Below are 12,500 nucleotides of genomic sequence, written 5' to 3'. Positions count from 1 at the left end.
TAGGTGGGTAAAGGCGGAAATGACAAGGGTTGCACTCGTAAAGAAATCAGAGAAATACCAGTTCCCAAAAGCTAGCACAAGTTTGGAGCACCAGAAAAAAAGGCCACGAGTAAGATAACCCATTATAAGATCAACGTCATTCCTTGAATGGTAGGCAAATACTAAGTAACAAATGACGACTTACCACTCCATTCTACTGTACCCACGAATCTGTCAAATCCCTAGACATTAGAACGACGAAGGAGGCCATCATTAAACAATGGCACCAACAGTTGACAAAGTACTCCAGAAGTTTAATCAACGTATTGTATTTAGCAGACTTGATTTAAAGTAGTGTCATTTGGAGGTAGACCGGTACCTTGGGGCACTTTATGACCCACTGAGGATTAGTTCGCTAAAAGCGCCTCACCTTTCACATACGTTCAGCTCAGATTTGTCTGATTTGTAGCTGTGCCGGAAACTCCATGTGGGATGACACCACGGTAAATGAAGACGTTTCAGCAGATGATTAAGAGGATCTCGAACTAGACCAATGCTTAAAGAAGTGACCCTTCAATTCTGATCAGTGCAAGAAGTACATATCGGTTAGCAGTAGACTATGCATAGTTGGGGTACCTAAACAAAAGGCATCATCTCCAGGGTCTGGAAAATAAATATGAGGATTTGTATGAGTTTATTCCCCAGAGCCTGGAAATGATGCCTTTGTTTAGCACTGAATTTAAATATACCGAAAATGGGTTATTGACCAGCTCTCAATTAACCACAAATCAGCGGGCTTGTACCTCAGTTGTTAGAGCAAGTGCAGCGCAAATGCACTGTCATGAGTCTCAACCGCATTCCAGCCTGGGTTTTTTCAGGCTTCCTTTGCCACTTTCACTTAATTATATTCCACAGTTTCCACTGAAAACAGACTGCAGTTTGTTGCCATTGTATTTTTAAAGCACTACAAAGCTTGTGAGTCCCTGTCAACAAGGGAACATGGCTAATTTGAACTGAGGAATAAGGAAGCAATAACAAAATATCTTAGAGAACAAGTTTAGGGATAAAAAAGCTGGGAACAAGTTTAAGAGTAGTTTCGCGAACAAGGGAAGAAAAGCAAATTTTAAGGCTAACAAGGACTCTCCCTGGGAGGGCCTCGCTTGTGGCGTACAGCACAGGAAGACAACGCTATATTACTGCCCCAAGCAAATGGAAAAGGGGAGAGGATGAACAGGTCTATTCTAAAGTGAATCAGAATAGCTCAAGCACAGGGAAAACAATACAAGACCGAAACTTGCAAGTATCTGGTGGCATAGAGATCAACTCCACCACTTACAATGGTTTAAGCCAGAAGAAAGTCTGTTTAAGAGGAGAATTCGTACGAAACGTACTGAGAAGGGGACAGCATTGGAAGAGCGAGGCAGTGAGAGAAATTGAAAGTGATAGCCAAGCTATAAGTACAATAAAGCGGCAAGACGAATTCGAGGATTTGATCTTAAGTGTCCAGGTTCTTTTGAAACAAGACGGGCACTGACACATTTGGAACCGCAGCCGTATGGAGTTGTTTGCTAAGATAGGAGCAACGTTGCCATTGAATCTCCACAAGTTGTTCTGTCTAAGAGGAATACCAGTCAAGTGAAGATGCAAGCGAAGACACCAGCTATGTTTTATAGTGACAACTATGCCAATTGAAACTGCTGTTCCAGAACGTGCGACAGAATGTAGAAAAGCCCGGAGTCCTGTTTTATGAAAACCTGCTCCTGCAGATCCAAACACTGATTGTGAAAAAACAAGAATTAACTTCCGTTCTTGACCTCCTTTCAGATTTGCCCCTTTTTCAGACTTGACGACCTTTTTTGTAAACTTTTTTGGCTTAAAGTGGTACTACGACCAAAAAAAAATTTTGTTTTTCCTTTGGATTTCAAAACTATGTTAACTAAACACTAACTCACCCAAGTTTTAAGTTCTGATTTTAAAAAGACACCTGTTTATTTTAGCTGGAGTTTTCTTATTTATTGGTCCGCCATTACTAACTTCAAAATCTTGAGCGAGCTGGGTCGAGGAGAAAATGACGTCAAACACTCACTAGTTTAAGAATGCAATGCGTGTGTACGCAGCCTAATTAATATGCAGCACGGCAGTTTCGGGCTTTCAGACTTTTCAACCCGTGTTTTGCATATATGATAAATTGCGTTTACACGCTGAAATTTTAAGCTAGTGAGTAGATGACATCATTTTCTCTAGATCCAACCATCTGAGGTCCAATCGGCCAGTTTTGAATGCGAGTAATGGCAGACCGTGAAATCCAAAACTTACACTCAAAATAAACAGCCTTTGGATAAAACTCAAAGCTCAAAATTTTGCCGGTTAGGTGTTAAGCGAACACGCTTTCAAAATCAGAAGAAAAAAAGGAAATGATTTTTTGATCATAGTACCACTTTAATAAGTCCTCTTGACTTTACAACATCAACCTATTGTCTTCTTCCCAGAGCATTGTTACGTGTGCTTTACGCATTCACAACATCCTAACAACACGCTGAAACGAAAACAATCCTGGAACAGAGAGTGTGTACGTGTCTGGTAAATGTAGATAAAGACGAGATGAAAAGTAATAAATTTCTTAAAACTATTAAGCTGATTGATACCAGATTATTAGCAATAATTACGTTTGGAGTAAATTAAGAAACATTAATATCACTTATGTAGATAAATAAAATCACTCAAATGACTTACACTAGGCAAAACAATGGCAAAAAAAAAAACAAAAACAACAAAGCTATGTAAAATATAACTTTACATAATAATTAGGTGCCTCAATATAATCCTCCTCGCCTTGTAGGACCAAAATAAAGCTTTGACAGTGTTTTACAAGCCGTGTTCAAATTCATTTTCACCTTGGCTGCTATTAGTGTAGATATTTTGTTTATGCCAGAAAAAGGTAAGGAAAGAGAAGACAAGCATACTCCTTTCTGTTTTTTCTGGGAAGTTCAGAAAACAAAATAATTATGAACTGCTGCAGTTCAAGTAAGATCTTATTATATTAACCGGCCTTTCTCTTTTATTTTAAGTTCCACCAAATGTCCGGCTATTAGGAACATCCCATAATGTACTTGAAGGAGACAATATTACTTTGATTTGTACTGTCGTCGATGGTTTGCCAAAGCCCCAAATAAGCTGGTTTAAAGATAAACTTCCGTTAACAGAAGAGAAAGCAACATTGGTTAAAAGATACATAACAAAGGAAGGAGAAGGCACCTACACCTGTGTAGCAAAGAACGAAGGAGGCTCGGCAAACGACAGCATTAATATTATCATTGATGGTAAGAAGGAACGTCATGCATCACAGTTTTCATGGTAGACATAAATATTATTTCATGAACGGTCGTGATTAGAACGCAGACTTGAGAGTCAGGCTGGACCCCAATGACATTGACACCATTGCTCCGAGGTGATACATGGGTCGTGTTCAGGTGCCGAGCGACTAGCCGGTTGCACACCCCCTGTGCACCCTCCCCCTAGATCCGCCCCTGCATTTCTGTATTCATACACTTATCCCTTCAGTCTCAACATTACAACTCGAACTCTTGAACTCGAACCCTCCAGATCTGTAGCCTGTGTCTTGATCACTACACTACAACGACGAACATGCTCAACCTGAACACAGTTGTTTTCATTATTTTCTTCTAAATAATAAGTCAATTGATATCCATGCAGAGGGGCATCTATAATAACCAAAAGTAATCCTAACCTGACCCTCATTTTTCTCTAGGCTTAATTTAGATTCCAAAAAGTGCGAATTCACCCTAGGTAAAATAAGGGCTACCAATGTAACCTTCAGTCGGCGACAAAATTAGTTGTGACAGTTGCCAAAAGAGCACACTGGCAACCACACATTCATTGTTTGCAAAAACAACTTGTCCAAAAAGTACTTTTCCGGGATACCACTCCCTCCCTTCCCCCCCCCTCCTCCTTCCTAATCAATGTTATACCGCTGTTGACAAGGCTCATAGGAAACAGGAAAGAACACAGTGTCCCTGGGGTGCAGGGGAGGGAGCCATTTTCGCACCCAGCTTGAAATCGACTCTAAAGGATAAGAGTATCTCAACAATTTTGACGCCGATTGTTAGTAAAAACGGATTCAACTTGAAAACGGATTTTATCGGCATTGTGGAAAGTATGCCCGAAACCCTTTTTGGATGGCCACATCATTGAGGTTTTCTGTGAATTAACTCATACTTAACGCAATTTTAAGCAAGACAAAAAATCTGAAAATAAATTGTCCTTAAGGCAATATAATAAACTGCATTTACACGCTGAAATTTTACGCTAGTGAGCCTTTGACGTCACGTTTTCCTGGATCCAGCCCTGTGAGGTCCAATCGGTCAGTTTTGAGCCTGAACAACGGCCGACCTTGAAATCCAAAACTTGCACTAAAAGTAAACGGCCTGTGGATAAAAATCAAAACTCAAAATTTTGCCAGTCAGGTGTTAAGCAAACACAGTTTCAAAATATGAGAAAAAAAGAAGTGATTTTTTTTATTTTTATCACAGGGGCACTTTAAGAGCTAAGAAAGAAACAGTGACGACTAAGATTTTACACTCTGGTTTTACAGGCAATAAAGAAAATAATGACTTCACAATGGAGATGACATAAAAATACACAGTTTGCAAACAGAGCGAAAAACGCACCAAGGACCCAGGTTGTCGTCTTAATTGTCGAAGGATGACAAAAAATAAGAAAAATGAATAAAGGGTTGCTTAGGTTCCTCATACAATAAGCTGGAAATGAATGTCACTAGTTATCTTACCATAGTCAGTTCTTTCCTTACAAGTTTTGGTATTCTTAGGGCTAGGCTAGTGGCATTTTTAGCATTAAAATTGTTCTATTATCGGATTCATTTTCTGATGAGGTGTTGTGAATTCGCAAAGATGCTAAATTATTTATAACAGAAAGGATTGACTGATCTATTCATGCCCATATTATTTTCAACCTATCAGCCAAAAAACAAGAAATTCACATTGAGAAAGCATTGCATAATTAGTTATTACTAAAAATTTGTGCCTAACACACCAAACAACTGGACTGTCCAACAGGACTGTCCCATTAATCTAAGAATTTGTCACCTGATGCTTCACTGGTCTTCGTACCCAAGAGGCTTCAAGTTGGTGAGATGACTAAGTTTAACAAGTTCTTTTACCATTTGAGGCCAATTTGTTTCTGACAAGGTGCATTTCATACGTTGATTCTAACGTTAAGATAACAAAGTTGAAACACTTCGGTCACCAAAGATCCCCATTTCTTCAAAATGGATAACTAAAAAACACTCAATCCATTCAAACACTTGGAAACAATAATGTAATACAGTAAAACCTCGCAAGTAAGAACCTATTTTGAAAACCTGTTAGCTTAAAATTAGTCAGTTAGACCCCCTCTAATCAAGAACCTGTTGACCCTAAAATTTGAAACAGGTTCCTAAAATCTAAAAAAAATGTGTGCACTTTGGCAAGTAAGATCAATTGATTGATGTTCTGAAGATTCGTGTGATATTTGGATTTTACTTATTATACTAATTTTTAAGTGATTTTTCAAATTCTCTATTTAAATTTTATTTAAATTTTAAATAAGGGATAGGGAAAAACTGGCTGCTGCACCAGGGACGAAGGCCGAATAACACTAAACTATGTTATCTACTATGTGTTTCTTTTAATCCAGAGGATAAGAACCTATTTAAGAACCTAGATGGCCTACATTTCTGTTACAGTGTAATTACCATTATGTAATAAGAACCTGTTTAGGCTAAATTGCAGAATGGAAGGTTCTTGCTCGCGGAATTGTACTGTATACCTATGCAAAACAAATCATCTCATCTGCATGGTGATACTTCTTAAATATTAATTGTGCAAGTTGAACACATATATATCACTTGACGATTGAGTCATTGTGTAATGTTTATAGTTTTGATTTTCTCTAGCTCCTCCTAAGCTGGATGCTTCTCTTAAAAGAGACTCTATGCCCGTGTTGTTGCACTCTACATTACAATTAAAATGTATTGAGGGAGGAGACCCAGAACCAAAAGTGACCTGGACTAACAATGGAACGCAATTGTCCAATAACAACACTTTTGTCATCACTAATGTGACTTTCAAAGATGCCGGCCAATATGGATGTGTTGCAATGAACAGGGCAGGAAATATAAGCGGCAACATTTGGATTGACGTAGTAGGTAAGTCAGCTAAATCACAAGGCACCCAAAGAAACTGTTTGACTATTTGAATATTTAACTGTAACATAAATTAAAATGGTCTTGAATTGTAACACATGTAATCAAATCAATCTACTTTACATGAAATGTCATCGATTGAGCAACAACAAGAATAGCATACAGTCGTACATTTAATTAATTATTACGATCTTACAAACGATGTTATAACAGGGCTGGAGCATATAAAGTAACTTCGACTCTGTAAAGTCACTGGAAGCATCCTTTAAGTAAGAGCGATTACATAATCTTGCCATTTTGGTTTCATTTCGAACCAAGAGATGAAGAAATTAAATTGGATCAAGTCCAACTTGCCATACCCCTTCGTATTGCATTAATTTTCAGTGAAAGGTGAGATGACATTTTTTCCTCGTAAAATGTGATTTTGTCAATTAACATAAGCCGTGATTTTTGAGAATACTTATCCTTGAAATGAGAATCGGGTGTTTAATTCTCCGTGAACTGTGACGTGATCTTGCTTCATGGTTTTCTTTGTTTGTTTGTTTTTATATTTATTTTTTGGGAGAAGGAGCCCTAGAAATTATAACAATGGACTATAAATATAACTCAGCAGAGCAAGGTAAAACAACTAAATCTGGATTGCAAGATTTACTGGAACGTGAGCTTTCGACACATGACCTCGCTAGCCTTGACACAGGGTCTCAATGGGATTAAGCGTGAGCCGTGAAAAATCGAAAAATGTTAACCGTTAAGCGTGAAAACGACCAAATAATAAACCTTGGGATAGGTAGTATTTTGAAATATTTAGTCTTAAGAGACTTCCGAGCACTCCATACCGTTTTTTAAACTTTCTTACCCCTACGTCCTCTAGTACTACTAATAACCAGGTTGAAGAATACGAAGGTGACTCAGATGAAGGCGTTGGAGTTGACGAAGCAGAAGACAAGGTTTGGAAGACAAGCCAAGGCCTCAGCAAAGTTTCACGAGTGAACAACACAAACTCATGAGCCACCTTGTGATAATCAATGATTTAAACTATCCAGTTATATGTCTACTGAAGCCTTCTAGTAACTAGCAGACAGGACGTTTCCTTGTTTTTCACATAAGTTAACCATGACGGAAAAAAAGACAAATTATTTAACCGTCAGCCGTAAAAGCTACACCCCCCCCCCACCCTCGCAATTAAGACCCTCTTGACAGCTTTTTCGGTCAATAAACACGGCGAAAACAAGCTCGGAAATCGTCTCAGAAGGTCGCGAGGCTCTTCCCAATGAGTTTCTCTATGGCAGACGGCTCTTTTTTTTTTTTTTCGTGAATCGTGAAATGGTCATTTAATTTTCTGTGAAATGTGAAACAGCCATTTTATTTTCCGTAGGTTTGAAACGCTATTACTTCAAAAAGATTGCCATGCTTGGATAAAGCCTTGCACAACATCCTCAACCAAATTCGTGGGTTTTATACATATTCATATACATACGTTTATTTTACGTCCCCGTAGGGCTTTGCAGTGAAACATATAACAAGATAAAAATAATAGAGCACAGAATAAAATTAGTACTACATAAGTAAAAGTTTAGAATTCAGACATTTAAATCAAATACAAAGTGATGATTAAACTATTTCATAGCTGGGTATTTAAGGCAGCTGTAATACACCTTATTCCAAAATGGCCGCCATTTAAGTGTTCTTTTGTTTCCATGCAAATTGGCCCTTACGGCCTCGTTCAAGATTAAATTTTCTTTTGAATTTTACGTTTGAAAGCAAGGCCATAATTGCCAATTTGCATGAAAATAAAGAATACTAAAATGGCGGCCATTTTGGAATAAGGTGTGAGCGTTGATCAATTAGAAACTTCAACGTCCCCTCCCCCACCCCCCTCAAGTTACCCTGACGTTAACCTGACCCTTACGCTTTAGACTTTATATTCTTTCTGACGTTTTGTATCTCACTCGAATATATAATTTATCTTTGTCACTTAATCATAATTAATTATGCATGTTTCGCCTAGTTGTTATACAGTCCTAACGGTTTTTCAAATATTATGTAACTGACGACGATGTTCGGAACATCAAAAATGTCTTATAAATTAAAATGTCGTAATCTTCTTACAAACTAATCAAGTCGGGAAATTTCAATAAGCAAGTGTAAGCTTCTCTAACTCCAAAACACGGCAAGGGTGGTTTAACGAGAGTACTGTATTCTTATCAACAACAGAGCTTGGAGCGTTTACGACTGCATGTATTTTAAATTGTTCAGTGCCGGTTGATTACCTCAGAACATAGAACTTTTACAATGAAATTGGGGTGGGAAAAAATACCATATATATATTGTATTCACTCTATAGTATGACAAAGACGAATTACACAGCCAAAATTCCTTTGAAGACAACTTTTGAAGACCTTTTTTTGCAAGGCAAAACAGGTCCAAACACGTGTTTAAAGCTATTAGTGACTTCGGTGCCCGAAAAAAAAAAATATATATTTGAAACCTGACACTTCCGGTTCAATTTCCCCCACCCACAGGGGCAAAGGTCAAATTCCCCACCCCCGGGAAGGCCTCGCCCGGCAAATGCCCGGGGTTTGCCCGGGGTGGTTAAAGTTTCGATTTGATCGGCGCATAATCTGCAATCTGTAATCTTGTAAGTTAAGCTTGCTGTCCATTAGGAGTTCTTTTCCCATCATAATTTTAAATTGAGCTAACGATCAATTTAACGTAATATTCTGCGGTAGAGCGTTTCAAAGAGATACTACTCTATAATAAAAGGTTTTTTGGCTAGTTGTAGATCTAAGTAAAGAAATATTTAACAGCTGTGAGTTTGTAGTTGTACGGTTGATATAAATGAGCGCTTAATTAATTAATGAACTGATCAGATAAATACTCCAGAACGAGACAATTCATGCATTTGAATGCCATAATTGAATCGCGGTAGAACAAGTAGAAATTAGATTAGATTACAATAAGTTTCTGTTTCTTGACGGATTTCCTTACGACCTATAGCGCTGACCAATCGCGCAGCGTAAACGCCTCTTTTAAGGGCCACTACATCTGTAAAAGAGATGACCAATACAAAACTACCTTAAAAGCTCACGTCCTCGTCTCAACGAAATGGTAACCAATTTAGGTGTGGTTGATTCACGTTATTGCTGTAGTCTATTCGCACACAAGTTAACGAACGGTAGCATCTATGTTTCAGGTAAAATCTGTTCTCAGGGTGAATCCGTTTTAATTAGGTTAAATTGGTGATCCTCATTTTAATCTAGGTTGAATACGCACTCTACCTAATCAACCCCCTATAAAAAGTTGAAAACACCTTTTCCTTCACTTAAGCTCTGTCTTACTCATTTCTCACCTCATCTTCTTAATGTTTCATATCATCTTATCGGTTTCTGTATTCATACACTTACCCATTCAGTCTCAACATTGCAGCATAGTAAGGGAATAAAGAACTGTACTATGCACTTACCGGTACTCCGCGAACTCGGACCTTCCAGATCCATAGTCCTGCGTCTTCACTACTACACTACTATGGCGAACATTCTCAATCTAATACAGTTCTTTCCATTATTTACGTTTGCATAATAAGTCATTTGATATTCATGTTTAATAACCGAAACTAATCCTAACCTGCCCCTAATTTTTCTCTTACTTCAAAAAGAAAAGTTCCTTCAATTCATCTGATTGCGTATTCAACCTAGGTGAAACGAGGATCACCAATTTAGCCTTAAGTTAAAATGGATTTAACCTGAGAACGGAGTTTACCGGCAACGTGTACACCTTTTGACCGTGCCATTTAGTGTTCACACACATGTTAACAATGAAATCCACAGCATATGTGGGTCCTATTCAAGGATCTTTGTTTTTTCACGCCGGTGTTTTCAGACTATACAATTTATCTGAGAACAAAGCATAAACATTTGACTCGATTTCCGTTAATTGTTGGTTTCAGTTTACAGTGTCCCCAATTAGTGCTCCAGCGCTAGAACGATTTGACACTTAAATAAAGCTCCTTTCCTTTTTCCTTTCCGCAGTGAAACTAATGGCTTGAATCAGATTGTGTACTATTTACATGTCCTAAAGCCCACTACAGAGACCCTTACTAATAGGCCTATCATGGTCTACACAATCATGTGTCCATGGAGATATAGCCTCAGGACCGATCGCATTTCCCTCAGTCTGCTGCGGTTAACAGTTAAATTACAGTAAAACCGGTTGTTCGTTTGCGCGCCACTTTGCAATATTGTCAGGCAATGTTGCGTTTTTGATTAGCACTGTGCTCCGAGCAAGTTGAGAGTTTAAGTTTGCCAACGTATGCACAGTTGAAGTCCAATGGTATGCCTCGAACTGTAACTATATTGTGAACCTTCGCCATAGTTGGTTTGGAATTGATTACTTTAATATTTTGGAAGGCCCGTCAAATGGATTTGAAATGATTAATTTCTCCGAAGAAAGTTTACGCGTGGAGTCCAGTCGTGGTGAACGGAGATGTTGTTGTATGGACTTTTACCACGGACTTTTCGAGAAAAACCAGTTGCGCTTAATGCTAGGAAATCGTGTTTTTGAATTGATATCTTATTCCCCTTACAGTCCTGAATTTAATTCTTGTGAGCTTTGTTCCAAGTCGATGAAGGCATATTTGAGACAACACGAACCGTTTTCCCAGAACTTGCGGTAATTCAAGGTTTGCAAACAATCACGAAAGCGATACATTGTGGATTTGTCATTTAAGAATTAATTTTTGCACAGCCTCACGAATCCGACTTAATGTAGAGTTATTATGCCGTAAATTTATATTGTAATAAATGGAGATCAAAGTTGTTTTGAACGGGTACAAATACCTGACTCTGCATGGGAACGTAAAGAGCTGGCAGCAAGTTGAAATTTGAACTTGCAACTTCCTCGGAGCAAACTGCTAATCAAAACACCAACATTGCGTCACAAAATTGCAAAGTGGTGCTCAAATGAACAACCGGTTTTACTGTAAATCGACAAATCTTTGGCCAAGCCAAGTAGCCGCCTAGATATGCACACGAACCTCCAAGAAAAGAAACAGGTGTTACTATTGTTGACACTTTTCTTACTTTAACTTGTGGAAGTCAAACCAGTTCTTTTTCCCAGTAGGGAACCTGAAAACTTGAGTTAACTCGAGCTGGGTGGATATGAATGACATGATAAAAGCTCACTCTGCTCTTTGCATGCATAATCAACAGCCGATTTTTCCATCTCAATGCACCCTTGTAGTGAATTATGCTAACTACATGTGGATTTGTAAGGAGATCATTTTACATATTAAAGTATCATCTCAGTGGTTTTTCGTATTCAATAACCTAGATTTACTTGCCTTAAAATAGTCCATCCTGTGGTTGATGTCTATCCAAGAAACCAAACAGTTCCTGAGGGAAAAACAAGTAACATCAGTTGCAAAGCCAAAGGAGAGCCACTTCCAAAATTGTCTTGGAAATTTTATGAGGGAGAGCTTCCCCCAACTGCTGTCATTATGAATACTTCGGGCTGGTCTCTACTCCAGTTACCAAATACTACAAAAAGGATGGAGGGAACGTATAAGTGTAAGGCTACAAACAAGGCCGGTGAAGAACATTCCACGTCTACTCTTCATGTGTTAGGTTCGTATCGATCACAAGTTGTGAAAAGCGTAAATCACAAGCTGACACATTGTTTTGAGCCCAAGCATTTTTTTTTTCATAAACAAGCAAACTGAGTTTCTGACTTTCTTTATAATGGTAGTTCGAATCCATGAAAATGGTGGTTTTGATGCAATTATGTATGCTGTTCGGAACTAGTTGGCTATTGAATTTTCAAGTTTTATGAGCTTTAATTCGTCGTCTTTTAATTTTTTTTCCTTACTACGACCAAAAATGTAGAAGGTGTTGATGCAGGAAAAGTTATAAACGCATAAGAGCTTTCTGTGGTCGACTAGAATCTTGGCTATATAAAATGGTTAATTTGCTACAACAAAAATGTGAAGTCTTCCTTCAATGTTATTACAACAGAATTAATCACAGTATTGTTCTCACTGGCGTTTATGTTCGAGATGTAGCAACATACTATAAATCAAAGCATGCATAATATTGCATTTGATCTACAGAAAAGCCGACTGTCGTGATCTCTGGAGAGTCCTGCCAAACAAGAATGGAAGGTGACAAATTTAATCTGACTTGCCTTGCCAGAGTCCCAACATCGAAAATAAGATGGATAATAAATACTGTTTCTAGGCGTAAAATGGCTAACATTACTAAGAATGGGGACAGGAGCATCCTCATTATCGAGAGAGTCAAGGTTTCTG

At 38.2% G+C, this 12,500-nt stretch overlaps 1 protein-coding gene across 1 annotated transcript in view; it reads left to right on the top strand.

Annotated features, from left to right (window-relative positions):
• The window catches only part of LOC137988706 (inactive tyrosine-protein kinase 7-like), a 145,470-nt gene that overhangs the window by 86,946 nt on the left and 46,024 nt on the right, over positions 1 to 12,500 (top strand). Inside the window, exons 7-11 of the mRNA XM_068834679.1 lie at positions 1 to 3; positions 3,048 to 3,299; positions 5,951 to 6,202; positions 11,548 to 11,820; positions 12,303 to 12,500. The exon at positions 1 to 3 is cut by the window's left edge and continues 276 nt beyond it; the exon at positions 12,303 to 12,500 is cut by the window's right edge and continues 75 nt beyond it. Of these exons, the coding sequence (XP_068690780.1) occupies positions 1 to 3; positions 3,048 to 3,299; positions 5,951 to 6,202; positions 11,548 to 11,820; positions 12,303 to 12,500 (978 nt within the window). The remainder of the gene's footprint in view (positions 4 to 3,047; positions 3,300 to 5,950; positions 6,203 to 11,547; positions 11,821 to 12,302) is intronic.

This window comes from Montipora foliosa, unplaced genomic scaffold (genome assembly GCF_036669935.1).
Source record: "Montipora foliosa isolate CH-2021 unplaced genomic scaffold, ASM3666993v2 scaffold_425, whole genome shotgun sequence".
Classification (NCBI taxonomy): domain Eukaryota; kingdom Metazoa; phylum Cnidaria; class Anthozoa; order Scleractinia; family Acroporidae; genus Montipora; species Montipora foliosa.
This window is presented reverse-complemented; position numbering and strand designations above follow the sequence as displayed.